Genomic DNA, 25907 nt, shown 5'->3' on the forward strand with positions numbered 1-25907 from the left:
CCGCTCCCCGGGGCTGAATAGAGGCATGGCTGCAACACACACTGCCACCTGAAGAGGTTCTGAACTATCTGAGATTGAACTAAGGGTGGCTGATAAATGAGACCAAAACTTAAGGGTTTGCAAAAGACCACTGTTCTCTACCTCCTCTCTGTTCAAATGCACCCCACACAGGGCAGGAGGCTGATCACCAGACACACACCTGTTGTATTTCCCTCAAATCAATGAAATCAAGCATGAGCAGACCAGCCAGGCTGAGACCCAGCTCTTGGTGGGTGGCACCTTGGAGTGAGTACTCTGTTGGACTGTCTCAGCCCATCCTGAGCAAGGCCACCCTGCAGCTCTGGTCCAAGGTTATCGTGGGTTGATGGATCATTGTTCCCACAAGTAGCCTGAGGGATGAACTTCCTCCACCCACACATCACTGGATCCCCCTTGTCTGCCCGCCCATCTGTGCACACTGGTAACCAGTGAGGCTGGTAGCATCCAACTGAGTCAAGTCGCAGTCCGGCTCTGCCCACAGCTGAGTTTATGGTGTGTTTGGCTGTCTTGCCAGGAAGCTCTTCCTGGTCCTGCGTTTCTGTGTCTCTCCTAGCTTCAGAGAAGAAACCCACTCCCTCCAAATATAAGCAACCATTTTTTAAAGGAGCACCTTTACAAAAGAGTTAAGGAAGCATAGACCCCCAACATAAGGAAGTAAGTGACTGTGGTGAGCACATGCCCACAGCTCCAGCATACAGAAGGCTAAGAGGGAAAATTTTAAGTTTGAGGTAGCTAGCATACTGTCTCAAAGGTATGAAAAAGAAGAAACAGGCCTCTGCAATGGGGTGCATAGCAGGCGGGCCTTAAGCGGGGAGGAAAAAGAAAGTCCCTATAAATAAAAACTTTCTTCCCAGGAACAGGGAAAGAGAGAAGAAAGGACACTACTTAATTTTAGCCACATGTATATATAGTTCATATGTTAGAAACTTCATACCATGAATATATTAACCTCAGGCCCACCTTTCCCTTCTAGATACTTCTACCTGTGCCCAACCCTATATGCAAACTTGTCAAATATGGCGGCCACTTCAGACTGTAGTATAGAACCTGGCCTGCAGGAGAAAGGCCAGAGAGAGTGGAATTTTCTCAGCACTAGCAATCTGCCACTAGTCCCAACCCTTGGCCTCACCCAGCAAGGACAAAGGGGACTCCCAGCCTTAGTTCTATCAACTGCTATTATCACCCCTTCCCTGCTTGCTCAGTATGGTCATGTCTGCAGAGTCTGAGAGTGCAGACACCTTTTGGCTCAGGCTTGAGAGCTGAGAGTTCCAGGCATTGAGTAGCGCTGGCGGGCGTGCTTCTCACAGTACAACTCGTTTCCCACCCAGAAGTGACCCCGCATCTTCAGGTTCAGCCCGCAGTCTGCACAGGTGTAGCAGCCAGGGTGTCGGTACCTCCCCTCCTGGATGCGGACTGCCTGGTTCCTGCAGAAAGGAAGAACCATCAGTTTCAGGACAGAGGCAGGACAGTTAGGAGGGCCTGGCATGAGGCCACCATTTCCAGGAAACCTGCTCCCCAGCCAGTCAAAACCTCAGACACAAATACCTCAGGGCACTTGGCTCCCAAAAGCCTCTCTCTGGGGAATTTCATTTTACCAATCCCCAACAAAGCTCAACATACACATGCACAAACACCTGACTAGGACCTCTAATGGGCCAGTCTGGTGATTTCATTGGCTAAAAACAGTTTGCTGCAACCTGAGTACCATCCTTAGACCCATGGTAGAAAGAAAAAACCAAATCCCCAAAGCTGTTTTTGTTTGTTGGTTTGTTGTTTTTAAGACAGGGTTTCTCTTTGTAGTCCTGGCTGTGCAGGGATTCGCTCTGTAGATCAGGCTAGCCTTGAACTCGAGAGACTCATCTGCCTTTGCTTCCAAAGTGCTGGGATTAAAGGCCTGTGCTACCACCACCCTACTTTGTCTTCTGATCTTTGCATGTGTGCCGTGGTTACTTCCACACTCATACATACGCTGATAAATAATTGTTTAATTAAAAATAACACTGCTGCACCTTGAGTCAGGCATGCTTGTACATGCCTCCAATCACGGCATTAGTAAGGCAAGAGGATATAGTTTGAGGCAGACCCCGTCTCACACACTGACGAAATTCCTCATGTGTTCTGGGCTGTGGTTCTCAGAGTGACCCTCAATACAGAACTCATGGTGTCAGCATTTCAAGGCAATGCAATCAGAACTGATACCCTGGAGCTAGTTGTATGCTCTGTGCTTTATAAGCCCTCCGGGGACAGATGCAGGCTCCTGGGAGAGCCACTGCACATCAGTTTCCTACCTATGTTCCTCAGAGTACAGGACACTATCCTGTCCCGCCAATGAGAAAGCAGCAGCCAGGAAAGGTCAAGGCATGGCCCAAAGTAGTTCACCTGACTCTCAGTGTTGGCAGTGAGAAAGAGAGGGGTACCAGCATTTTTTTTAACCAGGGAGAAAGGCTACATTATAATGCCACCCATTGAGAAATGAGCCCCAGATAGGGAAAAACAGAGCAAGCTCTTCTCAGAGGAGGGAGGTGCTTCATCTGAGGACAGACTTCCAGAGGCTTGGGGAATCTGTACAAAAAACCAAAAGTGGTAGCATTTTTCATTTCTTTGCAGGGAGGGGAGAATATGGGGCTAGGCAGGAAGCAGCCAAGCATTCATTTTGAACCTGAAGCCACTTGGCTACGCTGATCCCTGTGGTCCCTGACTAATGGCTCAGCTTTGTCTGAAAGCCCCAGATATGCTCATCACGCAGCCCTCCAATACTCACGAGATGTTGACGCTGCACTTCTCACAGGTGTGGAGTTTGGGTGGCGTGGCCAAGGCCCTGGAGGTGGGCAAGGAAGCCTTGGGACTCAGCGAGCTGGGCACAAAGGCAGGTGTGCCGCCTGGGAGGGGCAGGGACAGACTCGTGAGAGCTGCTTGTCCACCACAGAGGTATCCAGCAGTACTTAATGGCATTTTATGACATTCCTCGGTTCCTCCCCAGGACTTGTTGCAAAAGTGCCCTTTCACACAGACCTCTATAGCACCAGTGGGAATGCAAAATGGTAAAGAAGGTGACTGAGGCAGAGGCTTGGCAAAAGCTGATGAAAAACCCTGTCCTTCCCAAAGCAACCTGGGAACGTCTGTGCCTAGTATTTGACATAGACAAGGAGCTGTTCTCTCTCTGTGAGCCAGTCATGATGATATAAACAGATAATACTAGGTCATAAGAACATCACAGTGTCTTTGTACAGCCATTTCAAAGGACGTTTATATGCATCATTGTGTCTGAGCCAGCGAAAATACCAAGACGAAGCGCAGAAGCATTGGGCAGCTATTGTCCAAGCTTCAGCTGAGAGTCTTCTCCCCTCACCTACCCACTACCAATCTCCTTGAGGCCCCTCCGTTCTCGACAGAGACCTCAGAGACAGGATGGGCAGAATTTATTCTGAAACCTTCTCACTCAGCACCCTATGTTCCAGCAAACAGCCCTCGAGCACTACCAGAGTTGTAACCAGCTGCCGGGGACTGGCCATTCTGCAGCTCTAAGGCCTGTTCTGCCAGCTTCATCCTCTCTGTGGACAAGACCGTGCTCTTGTCTGCTGCTATAAAGGGCATCGTTCATGACTTCCTGGAGGAACAGCATGCATCCCGCTGCTGTATGCATGCCTGTGGGAACTTCTCAGAGCCATATCTCCAATAATCGGAGGTCCTCAGGGGTCGAGGTCAGGTATGACTCTAACATCTCTCCACTGGATAAACATACTGGTGTATTTCCAATGAGTAAATGGGCAGTTGGCAGGAGACTGTATTGTGTTGTTCACAGAGATATCTTGCCTGGCTTGATAGCTTGTGGCATAGTGTTCTTTGTTCTGGCTCCCAAGGCTCTTGCCTCAGCACAACTAGTTCTCCCTGACACCCTCCCATGCTGCCATGCCAAGCCAGTTTCTAGTGAACTTAACCCAAAGCTCTGGTTGCTGGCCTTCGCATTCCACAGTGTTCCTGCCAGGCCACTGGCTGAAGGCTGTCGGAGTCTGGGATCTTGTTTCAAGGCCAAATCAAATCCCTCTTTTTCCAAGAAGCCCTCCCTGGAGACCCAGCCCAGAGTCCCTCCTTTTACCACTCCCTTGTTTTCCTGGTTCTAAGTGGTATCACCCACCACCTTCTGAGAGTTACCCAGTAACCCCAACCAGAATGTAAGCTTCTTTAAGACAACTGGGGCCTGACATATGCTCCCCTAATTCCTAGTTCTGCTAAGGACCCTTAAGCTACTTCCTTAGTCTCTTTGGCCTCATTCCAGAGAGTCCAAGGGGCCTTACATCATTCAGAGCCTAGAGGCCTCACCTCTTTCCTCAGCCTCCAAGGCTTCCTGTAAGAGCCGAAAAGAGCTGGACTGCCTTGGGGCAGCCCGTCCCTGGCGGTTCTCCTGCAGCATCTTGAACACCTCTGAGTCCTCCTCCAGGTCCAAACTGCTGTGGAAGGGACAACTAAGGATAAGGACCCTATTAAGGATGTTGGGACACACCTCGGTGCAATTGACTAGGAAAGAATTAAGGGGTGGAGACTCCCATCCCTCTCGAGGAAACCAGTCCCTTCCAGACCCTCCAAGAACTCACCCAACTCTACAAGACCTGCTAGTACCTTAACCTGGGGCTGGAGGGTCGTCCTGGGGAATGAAGCAGCACCCTCACTGTGGAGTCGCTTGGGCTGCTGTGGCCGGCCTGTGGGAGGAGAGCAGCAGGGAGGAGTCAGTCCACCCACCCCCACCCCAGTGGCCAGCTTGTTCCGTGTGCTTTACAAGCTGCAGTTCTCAAGATCAACGCAAGGGGGCGCCTAGCCTCCAACAACCCACTGGTGTCAGGTACCCTGTGTCCTGCCCTCATAGCCAAGGCACCAGGATGGATGAGATTTCATTGGGGGAGAGAGGCCTGTGTTCGGATGCACAAATGTTTAAGCTACACCTAGGAATCCCACAAGGACCAAAACAAGGACATCGGGTGGGGACTCCACACAGACACCCTTTAGATATGTTCCACACACTTAGATCATGCTGCCTGTCCAGAGATGTGGTCAGCCTCTTGTTCCACAGAACAGAAAAAAAGAAAGAAAAAGTCTAGAAGCCAATCATTTTGCAACAAAGCCACGGAAATATAAGTGTGTAAAGGGTGTGTAAAGGGTGCAGGCTAGAAACAGGCTTCTAGATTCAACAGTGAAGAAGAAATCTGGATTTCAATGTCCCAGAGCAAATGCACGAACAGAGATTATTTACAGAGTGCAGCTGCTCAGAACACTTGGGAGGTGGTGGTAGGGCTGGCAGGAGAGGCTGGAATTCAAAGGGTAGTAGGAAAGGCCAGCCCAGAGTGTGACCTGATCCTCTGTGTGAAGGGCATGGAGGGCCTACCCAGCCCCATCCTGGATAGGCTTAACCCTTTATACATTTATATTTCCATGGACTTGTTGCAAAATTCCATAGCACAACAAGGTTAGGAACCTAATCGGACCAAATGTGTTTCTTTCCTGTGGTCTTCAGACCTCTGAGGTGCTAAGAGTGTGACTCAGGAGGGAAGTGTGGACCTCTTGGACATCAGCCCAGCCTGAGAGCTTAGGAACTCTGGGATTTTTGTTTTTTCTTTCCATGAATGCATCCTTAAGAGTCCAGAGGGTGCTTGAGAAGGAGCAGCTGGGAGGGGGAGGGAGGGAGGGAGAGAGAGAGAGAGAGTTCCCAAGGGTCAATCTAGCCTGACCCTGAAGACCACAGGGGAAGAGGATTCTGCACTTCCTAGCAGCAATGGGACTAGCCAGGCACACCTGCCTATCACCTGACCCCGGCTGGCTCCTTCTTTAGCACACAAGTTTGTCAAAGCCCAAGTTCCTGGCCTGGTGGTAGCAGCAGCTGCAGCATAGGCCTTTAATCCCAGCTCTCCCATTCTCCAGGAGGCAAAGGCAGGCAGATCTCTGTGAGTTCAAGGCTAGCTTGCTCTCCAGAGTGAGTTCCAAGACAACCAGGGCTACAAGGAGAATCCTGTCTTGAAAAAACAAAAACACAAGTTCCTGTTCTGAGCCCCCGATTCTCACTCTGCAGCAAGTCCAGGCAGGGGTCTGGGGAATCTTCATTTTCCCACAGAAATTCTCAGGGGCTGCTGGTGGCTTCATAATCACCCCCTAGACCACCTGTTTGCCCAGGTGGGACACCACAGGAAGATCTGCCCTCAAGCATGGAGCACCCATGGTCTGCTAGGCCAGCAACCTAGAATTTCACAGAAGGGATGCACCCATCAACTCTAGGCCAAGGTCCTTTCCAGCTTGTCTCAGCCTGCTAGACTTCCTAGAATTTCAGACCACTGAACATCATTCTCTAATCAAACCCCTACCCAAATCTCTCTCCACTGTCTAGCAAAATTCCTAGCAGAGCCTTTTCAGGCTACCCAACCTACTTGTCTCTCTCGCCTTCCAGAATGCCTCCTGCCTTTGTAATTAATCCCACACTGCTTCATGTTTAATTGTTTCAAAATTGTTTGGCATGTTTGTCTTATCTCGACAGCCCCATCTTAAATTCCTTAAAGATTGGATCCATGGCCACATCATACACCCAGCTGGCCCTGGGGTAGGCACAGGCCTAGCACCACAAATTGAGTCCCTTCCTTCTCCAGACCCCCCCTCCCCACTTCCTCTCCCCTACCCACCCTCAAAGACCTTGCTCTTTGGAATGCAGAACCTTCCATCCCAAAAGGCCCTGCTCTTTGGAATGCAGAACCAACCGAGAAGTAAGATTCCAGCAGCTGGGCCCTGTTCCCTTCACCCAAGAGGCCAAACGTGTCCCCAGCTACTCTGCCCCCAGCAGCTGAGGGCCAGAACTGTTGTCATCTAGCTGTTTCACTGCCCCGCCCCTGTCCCTGGGGGAGGAGAAATACCACCTGGGGGTTAAGCTGTCAGCAGTGGCCAGAGGGACTGTGGGGGAGGGGGCCTGCAGAGAAGGGAGGAGACAGAAAACAGGACTAGGGCAGTGTGAGGCAGAACCACACAGTCCCTCAGAGTCTCTCTGGGCTTCATGGAAGAAGATCAAGGGTGGGGGGTGGGGGGATTGGAGGGGGGAGTTGGGGGCTTGGAACAGGGAGGAATGTCTTTGAGAGATGCAGCCAGTGCAGAGAGGGAGTCACCCCAACAACAGCAGCAAAACTATTTCAGCCACAGCCCAAAAGAAACACTGAGAAGGGAGAGAGCCAGGGGCATGGAGGGGCCAGAGTGACAGGAAAGAAGAATGCAGAGTGGTCTCACTGTTAGCTAGCTTCTCAGGCTCAGAGGTATAATAGACCTGTCACTAGGGGATGGTCCCACAGGCTGCTCAGGGACTGCCAGAAGCACCAACAGCAGCTGATGACACAGGAGACAGGTCTCTCCTCTCCTTCCCTTAAGAAGCCTCACCTGTTGGCTGGTGGGCTGGCCAGGGTAGGTCAAGTGGTGAGTAGCAGCAAGACCTGGAGAGTGTGTCAGACTCTGGAAACTGAAATGAGGAGGCATGTGGGAAACGGTGTGGTGCAGCGCCCACACAGCCTGCCCCAGGAAGGAAGGAGCCCAGGGTCATCTACACAGAACTACTGAGACCCTGAGGGGCCAGGCTCAGACTTGGTGGCCCACTTAGCCAGGGTACCCAGCAATGCTCACCTACAGCCAATCACATTCTCTCCAGAAAGGGCAATTGGGCTGGTAGGGGGTGGAGTGGAGAAAGGGCTGTCTGGCCTGGGACTGAGAGAGGCTGGGCTGAAGCAGGCAGATCTCTGGGAAGACTGGCTGTTATGGTGTGTCCTCAGGGAGCCCTGTGGAGAAAGGGGCCAAGAGAGAGTTGGCATGACCCTGCTGGCTGCACCCCTCATCATACTTGCTGTAGATCATGTAGATCAGCTTACCTGGAATCTAGTTGCCAGCATGTCCAAGGAGCCCTCCCCATTGATCTGCCCAGGAGAGGCAGTTTGGGACCTGAGGGACACGAGAGAAGAGACTGTCACAGGATCCTAGATTTCACCCTTCCTGAACACTGTTCCTAGTCCTGGTCCTTCAGATCAGCCAAGTATCCAAGACACTTGGACGTTGGACTTTTAACTTTGTTAAGTTCTAAACAAATAACTCCCATCAACCACCCTTCCTCTCAGGTTCAGCACCATAACAGAAAGGACAGAGTTTCAGCAGAATGCTTGATAAATTCAGTTTATCAGCCGTTCCTCACATGACCCACGTCCCTCCTTTCTTCCATTTCATCTAGGCTGTCACAGGACAGCAACTGCTTGAGATCAATTCTGAGGAAGATGGCTAATTCCATGTAAATAACCCTTTGTCTTTTAAACTGTGGAGAAACCAAAGCCTTAAGAAGGAAAATAAGGGGCTGGAGAGATGGCTCAGTGGTTAAAAGCCTGAAGTCCTGAGTTCAATTCCCACCATCTGTAATGAGATCTAATGCCCACTTCTGGTGTGTCTGAAGATACACTCTCATATATAAAACATATGAATCTTAAAAAAGAAAGAAAGAAAATGAGGGAGGAAGGATTGTGGGAGGGGGTAACCAGGAGGTAGGGGGCAGTGAGCAGGATATAAAGTGAATACATAAAAATAATGAAAAAGAAGAATAAAATAAAAATAAATAAAATGAGTTGTTCCAGGTCCCAAAGCCCATTGTTGGCTGAGCCAGATACCTACTTTACCTCACTGATAGGCTTGTCCCTACCAGTTGCCCTACTGAGGGATACTATCTTTGGGAAAGTCACTGGGAATTCCTTTCCCAGACTCTTCCCCAGGAAAACAAGGGGTGGAACCAGGATTCCTTTCCCTGCTAAACGGGCAGATGGACTCGGAGACTGAAGCTACAAGAAGGTCCAGTGCCTGACCTACAGCTGACAGCAGTTACAAGAGAGGCTCCTCTGACCCAAGTGGACCCTTTCTAAAACTCTTCCTGGTAGAGCTGGCTGGAGCTAGAGTGGGAGATCATCAGGGGTGAGAGGTGAAGGTGAGAAAAGCTCCCACCAAGGCCACCTCCTGCCCTCCCTTATCACTACACCCCTGGGCCTCTGGTCACTTTCAGGTAGGCTAGCAGGAGCCTTTGCCTTTCTGGGTCAGTACAGGGTCTCAGGGTGAGGGGAGTTCCTGCCTCAGAACTGCTGAGGTTCCTCTGAATGGTTCCTGGAAAAGTAGGAGGAGGACTGGGGAGGGGTCTTGGCAAAACAATGAAGACATCCAGAGCCTTGGCTCTCCTGGTGTTGAGCTGGCCAGGTCTACCTCCCCAGTGGCCAGGTTCCTCCAAGAAGGACCTAACAGTAAGCAATGAAGTCAGCAGATCTTCCCCTGATTGCCATCTCCTGTGGATTTTGGTCCCATTCCCAGATGCCATGAGGTCCCCTCCACCCTCCTCCTCTAGGTCTGTCTCCTACAAACACTCAGGGACAGAGTGGAATAAAGAGGGCCAGTACCATGGGAGCCTGCCTCTGCAGTATTACCTACCAGCAGGGCCCACAGGTGAGGAGGGCTGCAGATGCAGGGCCAGAAAAAAGCCAGGCAATGGAAGAGAGAGAGAGAGAGAGAGAGAGAGAGAGAGAGAGAGAGAGAGAGAGAGAGAGAGAGAGAGAAGCAAACATCTAACTCCTTTGTGGGCCTGCCCAGAGAGCCTTTGGACCAAGGGATCTCCCAGCATTCTTGAACTCTGACTCACTTCGATGTTCCACCTGTCCCTCCTCCCTCCCCCAACACACAAAACTCCTTATGAGTGATAGGTTCAATGGCAGAGCCCAAAACAGTGACAAGAAGAGACGATAAGCTTTGCAAGTCCCTAATCCCCATCTCTACCTGGATCTACAAAAACAAAACAAAACAAAACAAAATCCATCTCTCAGCTACAAGGGTACTAGAGATTCAGGCTAGGGTACACCTTGCCCAGAACTTGCCTCTCTTCAACCACTCCATGCCCACACCCTGTACCATTCACACTCTTGGGAACCAGTCAAACCCGGGCTTCCAGGTAGCTGGTGCCAGCTTGCCCCGCCTCGCTTGTGGCTGCATGCCCAGCCCAGCGCCCACCTATGCTCATATGGTCACTGGGATATCTTCCTTTTCCCTACCCCAGACCCAGAGCTGAGGACATACCAGAAGAGCCTTGGAAGACTGGGATGGGACTGTACTGGGGTTGTACACAGGGTTGAGGGTGACTGCCTGGCTGGCGACGGGCAAACGCAAGAGGGAAAGGTGGCAGGACCTGCCAGTGGAGGTAGAAGACCTACCGGTCCAGCTGCAGTCTTAGGGGTGAGGCACTCTGTCGGATCTTGCTTTGGGCCTCCGCATGTAGCATGCTCTCGGCACTCTCTCCATTGATGGCCACAATGATGTCGCCAGGCCGGAGATCAGCTGCCTCCGCCTTGCCCCTCTCTGTGACCTACAGGGACAAGGCACCAGATGCTGGCTGGTGAATACCCACCCTGAATAGGAGATGCTCGAGAAGACGGGAGCAGAAGGGTCCTCCTGCTGCCTGAGAAATGCAGAAACAGGACTGTACCTCTTTCTGTCTGTCTTCCCTGGTCTGCCAGCTTGTCAGCTAATCCCCTACAGGCTTGAGTGCCCCCCCCCACACACACACCAGAATTCAAACGTTGGCCTCCCAAGGAATGTGATGGCAGGATGTCAGGAACCCAGCTTGGGAATACTTCTGGATAGAGAACCCTGCCTGTGCAAATCATACCTTGTGGGTGGCTGCCTAAACACCACCCTTGCCATGAACACTTTCCAGTCAGGACCTGGGCCTGACCCTGGGTGGAAAAGAAACTAGCGAGCTCCCAAGAACGTGCAGAAGCACCTGTCCTGTGTAACTACCCTAAATGGCTGCCAACAGGTGTGAGGTTTGAGACAGTAGGGCAAAGGGCAGGACAGGCCCTGTCCTTGGCCCTCTTTCTTTCATCTTCTAAGGGCCCTCCTGAAGGGGTCCCCACAGATCCATGCAACAGAGCACAACTGCCAGCATTGCCCAGAGCAGGCTCCAGACTCCAGAACAAATTGGGGGAAGTACCCATGGGGAACAAGACACCCTTCAAGGGATAGCTAGCTCCTTATCTCCTACAAACAGCCTTACCTTCGTCACGATGATGGGTGTATGGAAATCCCTTCCTCCGCTAATGCGGAAGCCCCAAGGTGCTGGTCCCACCACATTCACAGTCAACGCCATGCCTGAGGAAGAGAAAACTGGGAGGTAGGACTCACTCCCACAATACACCCCAAAGCAAAGGGAGAAGACGGGGTGTCAGATCTCAGAGCAGCCCAGCAGGGCCTGGGCCTGGCTGATGGTGATAGAGGAAGTGACTAAGTCCCTCCCTCTCCTGAGAGTTTCACTCCCCACCTCCACCCTGGAAGTCCTGAGACTTTGAGTTCCCCCTTCTAGGGTCTTCAGATTAGTAGATCCCCTAAGACAGGCAGCAGTCCCACTGACAAGCGGCCAGACTTCCACACAAGGGCTCGCTAGAGGACTGTGGGAAGAAATTAGCAGGGTAAGTGCACCCCGCCCCTCTTCACTACCTGTTTCCTGTCCCCAAAACTATGGGCACAAGATACTTCCTACACTCTCTGTAGAGCAGAGCTTTCCTCACAGGAGAACTGCAAGCCTTTGGGTGGCTCCACTAGATGGCAAGAAGTTTGCCAGGGCTGGGACTGGCAGATGTCAGACCAAGGTCTTCAGAGGGGCTACCTGGCTGCCTGCCCAACCCTGACGGGTTCAGACGAGCAAGAGGAAGCTTGCTGCCTCCTCTAGGGGGCTGCTGCGCCCTCTGAGCAGCCTGAGAAAGGAGGCCAAGGCTCATCTGCCAACGGAAGCACACCCACACCCACACCCACCCTGGTACTGGCCAGCAGGGCAAGTTCATGATGCTGCCAGTTTGGCCACAAGCTTCTCGTCCACAGCCCCCTCTGCCCCACAAGGGAGTGTCCTTGTGGACCAGGCCCTCCTAGGATTTCCTGAGCCTCTAGGTCTGGAGCCAGGAGCCAACCCAGGCAGGAAGCTGCTATGCCAGGTTGGGCACCACCCAGCCCAGCACCCATCCTCAGGCTGTCCCTGGGGAGATACGGGTCAGCAAGAACGTCCAATATCTCAAGAACATCAAGGCCTAGGGGAGGGAGGGGGGCTATTCAGGCCTGCAGTTCCACTGTCTTGTCCCTCAGGCAACTGGCTTTCCCTTTCACCCAGCCCCAGCCACGGTGTCCCAGGCTGATCACAGACTGCAAACTCCCTGAGATTCTCGGACCTTTGAGCCGGCCAGTGGACTCAGTGCTACAAGTGCCGCGGGAATTGCCTAGCTGCCAGCATGGCTATCCCCAGCACCGCTTAGTTCTCAAGCTTTCTTCCCACCAAGGCCAAAATACCCCGGGGGGTCTGGGACTAGAGGACGAGTGTTTGAGTCAGGGGTGAACCCAAGCCACCGGGTATCCAGGCCAAAGAGAGGGAAGAGGGGCTTTGGGCCGAGGGTAGGGTCCGGCGAGGCGGAGATCGCCGAGGTCGGTGGCCCGCGGAGGGTACAGGTGGGCGCGCGCTCCTCACCTGGCTGCCGCTTGCCTGTTGGGCTGGGCGGCCAGGCCCGCCAGGAAAGGGAAAGAGGGAGGGAAGAACAGAGGGAGTAAGGACGAGGAGCCACCGCCGTTCCACCGCAGCCGTCTGTCCGACTCTAGGGAGAGCTCGCCCGGGGCTCCCAGACCTGCCTCCGCCCATGTGATCCCGGGGCCGCCCCTGCCGCCGCCCCTGGCCCGGGAAGCCGCCTCCTCTGCGCTGCCGAACAGGGGCGCCGCCACCTGACTCGCGCCTTGCGGGGAAGCTGGGAGTGGGCGTGCTGGGAGAGCAGACCCTACGGGAAGAAGCCTCGAGACTGAGACCCTTCCGAGGTGTCCACATCCTCCGGACTGTCCGGAGTACAGGGAGTCGGTTCAAATGACAGACCCTCCCCACGGTGCGCAGAATACGGAGGAGTCTGCGTCCCACCCCACAATAGGAAAGTAACCCTCGATGCCGCGGTCCCCAGACCTCTGACAGGCAACCGGTGGCTTGATGGAGTCCGCCGGACTCTTCTACCCACTCCTGGCTCCGATGTTGGAGCAGATATAGTTCCCGATACCCACAAATCTCAAACCTGGGCCACCCATCCACCCTCCTATCTCTTCCCAGGCAAATGCCCCACTCGTGGCTTTGTGTTGCCAGCTCAGTGACTTAGCACCAGATACCCCGCAAGCTTGCCCTAGGCAGGGAGACATGCCCAGACCTAGAGAAGATGGAGAACACTTGGCAGGGTCACCAGGCACCTCCTCTCCCTCTAGCCTGCCTGTTATGGGCCAGCTCCAACCACTGCCAAGGACCCTGTCTGCCCAACTCCTATGCCAAGCTCCATGGCTCAAGCCAACCGAACAGGGGGAGGGGGAAGCAGGTGCAGGCTCAGGAAGGAGGAGCCATCTGACCAGAGGGTCCCCCAGAGCTATACCTGGCAACTCTTGCCCTGGGGAGTTCCGGGCCCACGCAGCTGCCTCCTGCCTCTTCAGTTGCTCTTACAACTTGGCACACCGTAGAGCACACCTGTGGACCCAGCTGTAAGCTGCCTGCCTTGGGTGTGAGTCATTCTCTCAGAGTTCCCCAAGAGGATTGTCCTCACCACCCTTACCAGCCTCCTCACCTACAAAGCGCTTTCCGTGTGGCTCAGGGTCACCTCCCTAGCCCCACCTCCCACAGCCTCCCCTTGGGCAGATAAATGGCTCTACCACAGACTAATTCCAGGGGCCTCCTGGAGGGGCCCCGTGTCTGCTGCACCTGTTCTCCCTCCACAGCTAGTCTGGAAGCCTTTTGTTTGTTTTGGTGCTGGATATTGAACACAGGGCCCCAGACCAGACCTCCCTTTAAGTTCTACCTCAGTTCCCTGAAAATCTCTTGAGCAGACCTCTGGTTGGGCAGCCTCTGCCTTAGGTTCACACTGTCTGATTCTCAAGTGCCACAGCTGCCTTTAACTGTATGGTGTTCCGTAGTGTGCCGTTTCTGTTTACTTTTTGTCAACTTGATACAAACTAGGGTTATGTGGAAAGAGGGACCCTCACTGGGGAATTGCTTCCCTCTGACCTGTCGGTATGTGTGTGTGTGGGGGGGGCATTTTCTTGATGACTGATTGATGCTTGGGGGCCCAGCCCATTGTGGGCGATTCCATCCCTTGGAAGGTGGTCCTGGGTGGTGTAAGTAAAGCAGGCTGCGCAAGCTTCAGATCAAGCCATTAAGCAGCATTCCCCCACCGCTTCTGCTTCAGTTCCTGCCTTGAGTTCCTGTGATGGTGGACTGGGACTAGTGGAACCGCAACAAACCCTGTTTCTCCCCACGTTGTTTTTGGTCATGTTTTATCACAATAGAAACCCTGACGTTGACAGCATTTTATCACAGCAACTGGGAAACAGAGCCAGGAAAAGCAGTGTCCACAGCTCTTTGGGAGCCTCAGTTACCCTCGTACAGCAATGTTCATCTTACTTTCCTGCTAAACACATGATTTCCCAGAGGAGAAATTCAAGAATTACAAAGCAGAAAGGTTGAAGGGTGTGGTAGGGAGGGAGGTAGCAGAAGAGAATTCACCTTCAGCTCATCCGATGATTCAAGCAATGTTAACAAGGATTTATTGAGCACCGACTGTGTGTCAGGTTCTATGCCATACTGTCCTCAGAGACTCGCAAAGATGCCTCAGACCAGACAGGCTCTGTGAACACACAGGGGTTAATCTGCCGGTCACCCTGCTCTGCAAATCCCACTGTAAAGTCAACTGATCAAGGGCATGGCTCTGGCTTGCAGAAAGGATCTGTCCTGTTCTAAATTATCCTGTTCCTGCTACAAGTCACATCCTTCATCTGTCTGATGGGTGGGCCACCCCAGCAGCCTCTGGCTCTCTTTGCCAGGTCAAGGTGCCAAAGTGGGCACGGCACAGACCTGCCTGGTGGCTGTGAGGGAGAATCCAGGGCCTCATCAAAGAGGCTCGGATTCTGCCGGGGGTGGGGCGATGTCTTTCAACCCTGAACTGTTTGTTTCATGAGGGTACCAGGGAACATACAATTCTAGGTTAAGGGATCAAAAGCAGGCCCTAGAGAATCATCATTTCTAGACAAAAATGGGCTGGACTTGCCAATCTAGAGCCAAGCCAAGATGAGTCCTGGGTACAGCCGCTGAATGGAGTAGGACATAATGGCATGCAGGTCTTGTTCTACTAGCAGCTGTTTAACCATCCTGGCTGGGGTCCAAGCCACACCCAGGCTCAAGGAACTAGCTAGGGCCAGGCCATTGCTCTGTGCACCTAGGCTTTCCCCTGTCCTGACAGAACCAGGTGCACCACTCTGCCTGTCACCAACTCTGCCTGGGATTAGGACACCTTAAGTGACAGGTCAAGGAACTGAGACTACCAGGAAGAATATAGAGGCAGCCCAGCCCTCGTCCCTCCCAACGCCCTGTGTGATTCTCCTGCTGCAGGGGCCTCTGGGAAGAAATTGCAGGGCACTTGGTAGATAGGTTGTGATAAGGTTCAGCTGACTCCAACTAAGGATGGAGTCAGCTAAGGATGTGGCCTCTGAATCTCTGAGCTTCTCTCCTGTCACCAGCTGTACTGTTTGGGTGAGGTAACACATGAGCGCCACCTTACTGCCTGCTCAACTGTCAGCAACAGCCAAGAATGGCGCTTTCTATCAGTGGCTGAGGTGGCTCCAGTGGAGGCTGAAGGAGGAGTTTGACCTCCAATTCCAGGCCAACCTGGGTCATAGTGTAAGGTTCTGACTCAACAAGAAAGAGAATGGAGTTTTCCTTTTCTGGAGGAAAGACTAGGCCCAGGATGTGCTAATGTCCCCAGAGGCCACCGAATCTTGGGTGAGAAGAGTTACTTTGGCTACCTCTGCTCCACCCACTTCCAGCTTCCCCAAACTGGATTCTCAAAGACTTGAGCCCAGAGAAGAAAACCACAAGGCTTTGGTGTAGAGAGCACAGAAAAGGAAAACCTTGTGGGGAATAGTTAGAAATGTCATCAGGCTCACCAACCTCATGGTAACAGCTCCAGAATCAGAACACAGATCAGCCCCCAGCTCTGGACTCTCCACCAGGCCCTGCCCTGTCCCCACTGACATTACTTCTCAGCACCTCTAGTCCTCAGAGCTGCTCCATTCTGCCTGTCACCTCTGCTGAGACAGGAGACTAGTGATTTACTCCCTTCCTTCGTACAGTTGGCCCACCTAACTCGGACTACAACCCATGACAGAAAGAAATCCCACAATCCTAAATGGACAGACTCCCCTAGCCCAGCCCCTCCCTCTAGGTCCACCGAAGGACAGTGATGCAGACAGGTCCCTGGTGCCCACGTTTATTTTACATTCTCTTCCAGAGGGGACCAGGACACCGGGAAGAGCTGGGAACTGGGACAGCAAGCTTGTCTCCCTGTAAATAAATCTTCTGATAGGCCAGGGCAGTTGTGTGCCTCAGTGGGTAAGGTATATGTGGAGGCCCTACCCAGGGGCCCAGTAGGCCCTGAGGCCTTGAGGCAAAGTCTCTCACTAGGCCTTGAAGACTGAGGAGGTGTTCCCCACCTTGCTTGCAGGCCCAGCTGGAGGCCAGAAGGCAAAGTGGTAGCAGGCAAGCTGGTGAGAAACTGGAGGAGGCCTTTGGTCTTCACCAGGGTAGGAGGCTGGTCCTTATTAGAGGAACCCCATGGGGGTGAAGCGAGAGCCAGTCCCCATTAGGGGAAATGCTGGGGGGGGGGTGGAGGCTTGGGGGGGTCTGGTCTCAATAAGGCCTGGAGACAGTCTCCACATGAAAGCAGATGTCTGTATTTGAGGGGCGGTGAAGGGGGCTGTCAAAGGAATGCCTGTGACTTGCGGGTGGGAATCAGTCCAGGGGACTTCAAGGAGGCTTGGAGGAAAAGTTGCTGGGGTTTCTGCAGAAGCTGGGAGCATAGGTCCTGGGGGAGGAGGATATGGAGGGCCTCTCTCCCTCCCATAGTGCTACTGCTCCCCACCCGATCCTCGTTGGCTCCATACTGCCATGGAGACCATTCACACCGGGGCTACATAATTTCCAGGGAATGTCCCAAATTTCTGAGTTCTCCGGGAGACACCTGAAAAAGATGTTACGCAGGTTAGGGCGCGCCCTCCGCTGACAGTACCTGAAATTGCAAGCTCTCGGAGAAAGGGCTTGATTTCCTCTCCTCACTCATGCCCCCTAGCGGTACAAACAAAGCTGCACTTCTAAACCAACCAACAACTGTTGGAGGCAAAGACAACTTTGCACCCAACACTAACTCCATGCTTCTTTAAGAAAACCAGGAATTGAGATGATGAATCACAGGCCTTCTGGGGGGAGGAACCCATCTTCATTTCAAAGATGGCCACTGAGCTGCCTAGGCATAGAGCTGGCTTCTGGCTTGCTATGACCCCCTGAGAAGCATGTGTCCTGGGGTTGAGGAAGGGAATGCCCTTGAAATGCGCTAGTATGAAGAAGGGGTTAGGATTTTTATTTTCCTTCTTTTTAACTAATCTACACCTAACTGGTCACATGTGGCTACTGGATACCATATCAGAGGGCATAGGTCCAAGCCACTCCCCATAGCATTACGGCCTCTGCTATTGAAAAGGGTCCTTTTTCTTCCTGTCTATAGACGTCTATAAAGCTTCATATGTGGTATAAAAGAAATGCCGAAGCAAAAGTGCATGGGTATGGAGGTCTGGTCTGTCGCTATGTATTGTAGTGCTAAATATTGGTCACCCCCAGGGATGGGAAAATCCTCACGTACACCAAGTGATGGCGTGCAATCTTGCTCCTTAATTTAAAACTATTGGTTGAAAAAGACACCTACAGCCTCTAGCTGGGCAGGAGAGAGATAGGTGGAGTTTCGTTTTCCCCTGGCCTGGAGTCAGAGGTAGGACCATGAGAGAGAAGAGAGAGGAGGAGAGAAAGGGAGATGCCACGGGGTAAGGGATCATGAGGGCTGGCCAATTGGAGTGAGAGCTGCCCAGATGGAACATGGGAAGTTGTAACTTGGGGTTATTGATAGGGGTTATTGATAGGGGTTATTGATAGGGGTTATTGGTAGCTTAGAGGGTAGATGTCTGCCCAGCTCTAGTGCTTATTGTGCATATAAAAGTTGTGGGTCTTTTATCTGGGAACTGAATGATCTAAGGTGGGGTAGAAACCCCCGATTGAGATTAATTTTTTTCTACAATGCATGAGTAAAACAAGCAGTGAAGACGGCTAACGCCATGGTGTGAGAAGCGTGCCTGGCACTGAACTGCTGAGAGTCAGATTAGAAAGGGAAGACGAGGGTTGGGGATTTAGCTCAGTGGTAGAGCGTTTGCCTAGCAATCGCAAGACCCTGGGTTCAGTCCTCAGCTCCTGAAAAAAAAAAAAAAAAAAAAAAAAAGAAAGGGAAGACGATACTACCCTATGACCTCCTCTGCCCAGATAGCACTTCAATCCTTTGGGCCCCGACGTCAGCTTGTTAGAAGTCAGGGCTTCTAGTTGTTCTCTTCTCTCCCTGGCCTATCCTTTGGAGTCAAAGGTATACAAGATTCGCTAGCTTTAGGGAGTCTGGTAAGCAGCAGACAAGATCAGCATGAAGCTTTAGGTCTGAAGGCCTTGAAGTACAATGTCTTAGACCAGTAATGAAGGGCTGAGATCTCTTTTGGGGGTGGGTGGGATTTGAGATAGGGTTTTATTGGACAGCCTTGGCTGACCTGGAAGTTGACCAGGCTGGCCTCAAACTCACAGAGAACTGGCCTGTCTCCACCTCCCCTTGTGCCAGCCCTGTCAGGCAGGCTGACAGCCTATGTTGTTTCTCAGGTGCTGGGAGCAGGGGAGAGGGCACTCCGGTATTAGACCTGCTTGAAGAAGCAGTGGTATGCAGAGGAAGCAGCAGGGGCCTGGGAATCAGAAATCCTGTCCCAAGAGTGACTCTATCACTGATCACACAACTGAGGCAGGTGCCCCTGGTGCCTCTCTTCGGGACAGGAAAGAAGGCTCTCAATTTGGAAGGCTGGTGGGGGTGCTGGCTATGAATACTGATTCAGCACTGCCACTGAAGTCCCGAGGAGGACCCTAAGATCCCTCTCTCTGGCCAGCCTCCCCTCCACAGGCTACATACCCACAAACCAGCCATCATCACACTGCTGCATGACATCCACACGGTCTCCCTCACGAAGTTCCAGCTCATCTTCATTCTGGGGTCTGTACTGGTACATGGCCCGGTACCTGTGGAAATGGCAGCATAGCAGCCAGAGGCCTCGGGCTCCTTCCCAGACCTGCTGGCAGTTCTACCAAGAGCTGTCACTTCTGGTGCCCTGTTCCCATCACCTAAGATTAGCTCTACCTGGGAGTTTCCCCAACCTATAGGTGAGGGACAGTAGGACCGGGGCCTAGTACTGCCTGCCATCAACTCCCTCCCAAAGCAAGCCCCCAGCTGGTACTCACGGAGTCCAGTGTATCTCTGTGGTGTTTAGGGAGGAGGACCCCAGGTTTGTGGGATGGCTGGTGCCTCGTGGATGGGACAGGGTTGGTCCAGGGGTACTGAGACTCTGGGGGTTTATGGGAAGAAAGAAGGAGCATAAGGAGGAGGTATAGGGAGAAGTAGTAGACTGGGGTCCCACAGGGAAAGCTGAGGAGCAGCTTGCATGCCCTTTCCCAAAGCTCCCAGGCCCAGGAAGGTGCGATCTAACTCGCTCACTTCAGCGGCACTTGGATGTGGGCCCAGGCCTCAGGCACCGTGAGTGGCTGGACTTCTAAGCACCAGTGAGGACAAACAGGCCTGAGGAGGAGCCAGTAGCAGCTGTACCTGCTCAGAGAGGCTGGGTGAACATGTGGACCCAGGTCAAGAGCACTGAGAAGGGCTGCCAAATACTTTTGCGCAAACCTGCCTCATCAGTCTCCCACGATGGAAACTTAGCTTTTCTACAGGGAGCACTGTCTGTGGGCCACACAGCACGCAAATACCAAAGCCCTGAAACCTAGCGCTAGCTACCTTGCTGAAGATCTACATTGAAGGTGTGAACTCTTGGAGGGTCAAGTCTAGCCTGCTATCCGAGCTGGGCCTGCCCATGCCTCTCTGAGCTGGAAGATCAAAGATCAGAACCTCAAGGGAGTGAGGGCCAAAGCAAGATGGGCCCATGCTAAATTCTGCCCAACTTCCCGCTTCTCTGGAGGCTGTTCAGGAAGAATTACCAGTGTGGGCCAGTCAGAGGATAGGAAGGCAGTGTGAAAAGCAGGCCACCTCACCTGGGGTTGGGATCTGGGCTCCTGAAGGGTGATGGGGAAGGGGAAGGCAGAGCGTCGGGGGGAGGTCCGACCTCCCCAGTCAGTGGGGTCCACAGGTATTGAGGAGGGTTGGGAGTGGCTGCCTAGATGAGCAGTGGTTGTCAGGTGAGGTGATGTAGGGAGCTGGGGACTATCGTCGCAGAGCCTGAGCCGGGGCTCCCGGTTTATCTGCACGTAGCTGGCAGGGAAGATGCCTTGGCGTCCCGTGCCCGTGATGCGCCCCTCGTACCAATGTTCATTCACTTTGCGGATCAGGCAGATGCGTTCCCCCTGAGGAGTTAGAAAGGAGTTCTTGTCAGCAGGGGTTTCTTGGGCATCACACACCTGAGGGTGGCTTACCTGGGTCATTTCACTCAGTTCTAATGCTACATGCACGAGAGATCAGGCTCAGAAAGGATCAGCAGGTTATCTAAGGTCATACAGCTAAAAAGAAAAGGAGTCAGGAACAAGTAGAAGACTAAGTTCTTCCCATAGCAGGCAGTGCTAGATTTGGATCAGCTCTTTCCCCTGGCCAAAGCTTACAACACTATCAATCCCTACCTCCAATCACTAATTGCAAACCCCAACTACAGTTCCCCAGTGTCAAGTCCAAGTTATGTGGCCTTGGTCAAGCTGCTCTGCCCCTGTAAGCTTGGTTTCCTCTTGGGTTAAGTGGGATAACCGACCACTGCTGTTGCTATGAGACAAAGAATCAAGCATGGCCTTTTAAGTAGCAATGGACAGATTAGCAAGCCACCAACTTAGTCCTGCCTGACTCACATGTCCTGTGACCCTCTCCCAGGGCAGAAGGCACAAGCTGATGGAGGTTGGTATAGAACTGCCAGCATGTCAGCAGGCTACTCTAAGAAGGATGTCCTCCCCCTCACTGCCCAGTCCTCTCCTGCCCAGCCACCCACCCCACCTCCTTCCCTTCTATTTATGGAGTCAGCCTTTTTTAGGGGTGCTCACTAGAGGCATCTATGGCCTTCGCCCCAAATTCAAAGGAAGACCGGTTCCTCGTCTTGAAGAAATTTTTCAAACTTTCTTTACCATAATCTAGCACAAAATATGCTTGTCAGTAACATCTTGGAAATCATACACACACACATGTATGTGCACACATAGGGCCTCGTGTTCAATACAGTACCCTTTGCACACAAAATTTATTTCTAGTCCTTTAAAAATGTAGAGTATGATCTTCAACCAGATAATTAAAGATACAATGGTAGGGTCAGGCATGATGGCTCATACCATACTGAAATACTAGTATTTGGGCAGCTGAGGCAGCTGAGGTAGGACGACTACAGGAAATTCCAGGCTGCCCTGGCCTACGCAGTGAATTCTAGGCCAACCTGAATGACAGAGTGAGACGTTGCTCTTTCAAAAATAGGATAAATTTGGCCAAGCCATGGCACAGGCCTATAACTCCAGCAATTTGGGAGGCTAAGGCAAGAATATAGAAAGCTCAAGTCCTGTGGGCTGGAAAGATGCTCAGTAGTTAAGAGTATCTGGTGTTCTTGCAGAAGACCAGGGCTCCATTCCCAGCACCCATATAGAGGCTTACAACTATCTGCTACTCTTAATTCAGGGGTTCGAGGCTTACTCCTGACCACCATGGGCATTGCACGTGTGGTATACACATACACACAAGCAAAACACTCATGTTTTTTAAAAATGGTTTAAGGCTAGCCTGGGCTATAGAGTGAGTTCTAGGCCAGCCTGGGCTATACAGTGAGTTCTAGGCCAGCCTGGGCTATAGAGTGAGTTCAAGGCTAGCCTGGGGAACTTAGCAAGACCCTGTCTCAACATTAAAAATAAAATGAGGGCTATACTAGAGCATTTGCCCTGTGTGATAGGACTCTTGGTTCAGTCACTAGTACTGGGGTTAAAAATAAAAGATCAAGAGATCTATTCCAAGAGATAGGAAAAAACTAAAATTCTGAGTACAGTTGACGTTTTTTAAAATGTTCATTTCTTTCTGCAGGATCTCCTTTGTCTTCCCCTGCCTGACTCTACTTTGCCCTGCCTGGCCTCACCTTTCGGAAGGACAGCTCCACATCCAGGTCTCCCTTGAAGGTATACTGGGCTACAGCATCTCCATACTCCAGCACCTGGTATGTGGGCGGCTTGATGGGCTTGGGAATCTCATCTGCAGGCAGAACCTGAAGGGAAGGTGTGAGAAAAGTTCAGACCAGACAGCAACTGGATACACACCTATACTCCCGAAGAGAGAGCCATACGGAAGCAACATGGGCAAGGCTGGCCCAGGTCAGACGTCACTTCCACACACTCCAGATACAGCCTAGCCAGTGGCAGTGTGAGTACAGGCAGGCACTATGAGATGGTCATCCAAAGGGTTCCTGGAGGAAGACTTTCCAGTGGAGTGATGTGCAATAGCACAGGCAGAGCAGGAGGGTGAAGGCCGAGATAGAAGCCAGTCCAACTACAGAGCTACAGATATGGGTCACAGATACAAATGAAGGCGATACAGAATGGTGGCTTGAATAAGAATGGTCCCCATAGGATCGTATATTTGAATGCTTAGTCAGTGGGGAGTAGCACTGTTTGAAGGATTAGAAGGATTAGAAAGTGTGGCCTGGGGCTGGGGATTTAGCTCAGTGGTAGAGCGCTTACCTAGGAAGCGCAAGGCCCTGGGTTCGGTCCCCAGCTCCGAAAAAAAGAACCAAAAAAAAAAAAAAAAAGAAAGTGTGGCCTTGTTGGAGGAAGTGAGTCTCCAGGGGTGGGCTTTGAGGTTTTAAAAGCTCAGCCAGGTCTAGTGATTCATATTCATTCTCTCTCTCTCTCTCTCTCTCTCTCTCTCTCTCTCTCTCTCTTTCTCTCTCTCTCTCTCATTCTCTCTCTCACTTTCTCTCCCTCCCTCTCTCCCTCCCTCCCTCCCTCTCTTCCCCTCCCCTTCTTTCCCCTTCCCTCCCCACCTCTCTGCCTTTAGATCAGGATGTAGCTCTCAGCTACTACTCCATCACCAGGCCACCGTGCTCCCGGCCATCATGATAATGAACTAAGACTCTGACATTGTAAATAAGACTCCATAAAAGTCGCCTTGGTCATGATCTCTTCAAAGCAATAGAAGAGTGACTAAGGCATACAGTCTAGAGGTCTTGGTTAGGTTTGTTTTGTCTGCTAGTTTAAGAACTAAAAGGCAGGAAAAATCTTGAGCACAGCAGGCAGCAGCAGAGAAAGATCAAGCACCTCAGACAGGAGCAAACAGAATTAGCCGTTGGAGAAAGGTGTTCTTGGGGCTGAAGAAACACACATATGCAGCAAACACACAGAGATGAAGACCCTCTCTGCACAGGAAGCTGAAGAGTCTGAGGGCTGGGGTAGTTTAGCATCTGAAGGGTCTTTCTCTCCTGATTTAGGGTTGGTCAGTTTGAAAAAGCTAGGACGTCTGATTGGCCTACAACTGTTGTGTAACATGTCCTCCTGGCCTTGGCCTTACCAGTCTATTAGCAGGGACTGCTAGGGGGGGGGACAAGGGCTTACAGCGCCTGTGTGTGAAGTTGTCAGGCTTTTGTCTCAAGTCAGGAGGGTAAGGAAGAAGCCCACCATCTTGGAAATTCACCATTTCTGTTACCTAGCCATGGCCCTTCTCCCTCTCCCTAGTAGGGAGTCAGTCTAACTCCTGATGTCTCAAGGGTTCTGCAGAGGAACTTGTTCTGAAGCATATATATATATGCTGTTTCTGGAACTTACTAAGTAACATAGGCTGGCCTTGAACTCACAGAAATCCACCTGGCTCTGCCTCCTAAGTGCTGGGATTAAAGTCATGTGCCAGTAGGTCTGGATCAATTTATTCTATCTTTTATCACTCTTGAGGGCCAAGTGGCCCTTGGTTTAAGTGTCCTGGTCCCTCCTGCCCTTTGGTCCCACCAGGGCTCTGAATCCCCATGCTTTCTTGGTTAACCCTATTCATAAAAATCAATAAGCTGGGGTTGGGGATTTAGCTCAGTGGTAGAGCGCTTACCTAGGAAGCGCAAGGCCCTGGGTTCGGGGCCCCAGCTCCGAAAAAAAGAACCAAAAAAAAAAAAAAAATCAATAAGCTAATGGACCATTTCACGCTAAGCTGTAGATGACTGCTGGACTACATGACTGTATGTACTCAGTAAAACTCCAGAAAACAGATGAATGTATGGATGGACAGAATCTGTAATAACTATTAAACCAAGAGCCTGAATTATGACAGCCTACCCAGTTATCAAAGGGACATCATGAAAATAATGAGAAAACAGTTTATGTTAACTAACAGAAACAGTAAGAATAGTAATCATCATAACATCATCATCACAATTTGCTCAGTCCTGGTGGCACATGCCTTTGATGGCAAGCACTTGGGAGGCAGAGGCAGGCAGATCTCTGTGAATCCAAGACCAGCCTGGTCTATGGAGTGAGCTCTACACCATCCAAGGCTACATAAGATCCCATCTCAAAACAAAACCAAAACAAGAAAATCAATTATTTTTTATTTTATTTATTTATTTTTATTTGTGGGATGCAGCTAAACATCTTAAACAGTGTTAAGAGGGAAACTTACAGTATCAAATGCTATTATTATAGATCACCTAAACTACCATGAGGCGGGAGGATCGCCATAAAATTGAGGCCAGCCTGGGCTACATAGTGATTCTAGGCCAGCCTGGGCTGCTGTGCCACTCTTATCAAAGGTAAAAAGAAAAAGAAAAAAGAAAAAGGAAAAAAGAAAGGCTAAACTTTCACTCTTGAGGTCAATCATTACGCCATAAACATCAGGAAATGGCAACATCAGGGAGGAGGCTCACTGAGGGGTAGAAACCTGATGACCTGAGTTTAGACCCCACAACCCACAGAAAAGCCAGAAGCAGAGCAGTAGCAAATAGGAAAGCCCGCCTTAAGGTGGACGACAGGAACTGACACCCCAGAATTGTGTTCTGGCCTCCAGATGTGCACCATAGCAGGTTTGCACCCACACATACAAGACTACATATACTTTTAATAATTTATTTAATCTTTTGTTGTATGTGCTTTGGTAGTTTTGCCTGCATTATGTCTGTGTGAGGGTGTCAGGTGGCCTGGATCTGGAGTTACAGACAGTTGTGAGCTGCCAATGACCTGTGACCCTGAACCTGGGTCCCCTGGAAGAGCAGCCAATGCTCTTAACCACTGAACCATCTCTCCAACCCCAAGAATAAATATATATATTTTTTTGGTTCTTTTTTTTCTGGAGCTGGGGACCGAACCCAGGGCCTTGCGCTTCCTAGGCAAGCGCTCTACCACTGGGCTAAATCCCCAACCCAAGAATAAATATTTTTAAAATACAAGGGAATATTATGAACAACTTTATGCCAGAGGTTTAGTTTGCTACAAATTAAGACACAGAGACTAAAAATAACCTGTAGGTCTCATAAAGCCATGACTCTTTGACTAAGCATGGAACCTCCATCTTTAAAGTGAGATAATTATCACACACACACACACACACACACACACACACACACACACACACACCCGGCAGTGTGAGGAACAAACAGGTAACACACCTGAAAGAGGTGATACATTTGCAAGTGAACTGTCACACATTTCACATTCTGGTTAGTTAAGACCAGGATAGAAA

General features: G+C 51.4%; 2 protein-coding genes and 1 long non-coding RNA gene across 14 annotated transcripts in view; 1 reads left to right on the top strand and 2 right to left on the bottom strand.

Annotated features, from left to right (window-relative positions):
• Positions 1-924: 924 nt before the first annotated feature.
• Positions 925-13634, bottom strand: Pdlim2 (PDZ and LIM domain 2). 7 transcript variants are annotated; one of them, XM_006252257.5, is made up of 10 exons: positions 13500-13634; positions 11117-11211; positions 10275-10426; positions 7920-7989; positions 7678-7829; positions 7438-7516; positions 4657-4736; positions 4360-4487; positions 2801-2918; positions 925-1463 (listed from the first exon to the last, which is right to left on the bottom strand). In XM_006252257.5, exons 2-10 carry the CDS (start codon positions 11207-11209, stop codon positions 1286-1288), a joined length of 1050 nt encoding a protein of 349 aa, XP_006252319.1. In that variant the 5' UTR covers positions 11210-11211; positions 13500-13634; the 3' UTR covers positions 925-1285. The 7 variants fall into 7 exon arrangements, with proteins under 7 accessions (XP_006252319.1, XP_038949086.1, NP_001007623.1 ...); XM_039093158.2 differs by lacking the exon at positions 13500-13634 and adding an exon at positions 12572-12937 and having other exon boundaries at positions 4360-4484; NM_001007622.1 differs by lacking the exon at positions 13500-13634 and adding an exon at positions 12572-12688.
• Positions 11391-25486, top strand: LOC134482142 (uncharacterized). The gene is made up of 2 exons (XR_010058195.1): positions 11391-11528; positions 22284-25486. It is a non-coding gene; the product is annotated as an uncharacterized LOC134482142 (long non-coding RNA).
• Sorbs3 (sorbin and SH3 domain containing 3) overlaps positions 16369-25907 on the bottom strand; it is a 36523-nt gene continuing 26984 nt past the window's right edge. For 5 of the 6 annotated variants that reach the window (XM_063274058.1, XM_063274057.1, XM_039093073.2 and 2 more), the window contains 5 exons: positions 22336-22461; positions 20282-20590; positions 19481-19584; positions 19155-19261; positions 16369-17132 (listed from right to left, as the gene is read on the bottom strand). In XM_063274058.1, coding sequence (XP_063130128.1) covers positions 17071-17132; positions 19155-19261; positions 19481-19584; positions 20282-20590; positions 22336-22461 — 708 coding nt within the window. In that variant the 3' untranslated portion in view covers positions 16369-17070. The remainder of the gene's footprint in view (positions 17133-19154; positions 19262-19480; positions 19585-20281; positions 20591-22335; positions 22462-25907) is intronic. The other variant, NM_001005762.1, reaches the window with a different exon arrangement.

Source organism: Rattus norvegicus, chromosome 15 (genome assembly GCF_036323735.1).
Source record: "Rattus norvegicus strain BN/NHsdMcwi chromosome 15, GRCr8, whole genome shotgun sequence".
Lineage (NCBI taxonomy): Eukaryota > Metazoa > Chordata > Mammalia > Rodentia > Muridae > Rattus > Rattus norvegicus.

What these genes read in the sequence shown, in the direction of transcription:
- Pdlim2 (XM_063274139.1), bottom strand. Translation starts at nt 11,837, where the DNA reads ATGAGCCTTGGCCTCCTTTCTCAGGCTGCTCAGAGGGCGCAGCAGCCC. An exon ending in AGGGTTGGGCAGGCAGCCAG is followed by an intron (nt 11,212 to 11,725) that starts GTAGCCCCTCTG and finishes TCTCTTCCTCAG; the next exon opens with GCATGGCGTTGACTGTGAAT. An exon ending in CACCCATCATCGTGACGAAG is followed by an intron (nt 10,427 to 11,116) that starts GTAAGGCTGTTT and finishes TTGTCCCTGTAG; the next exon opens with GTCACAGAGAGGGGCAAGGC.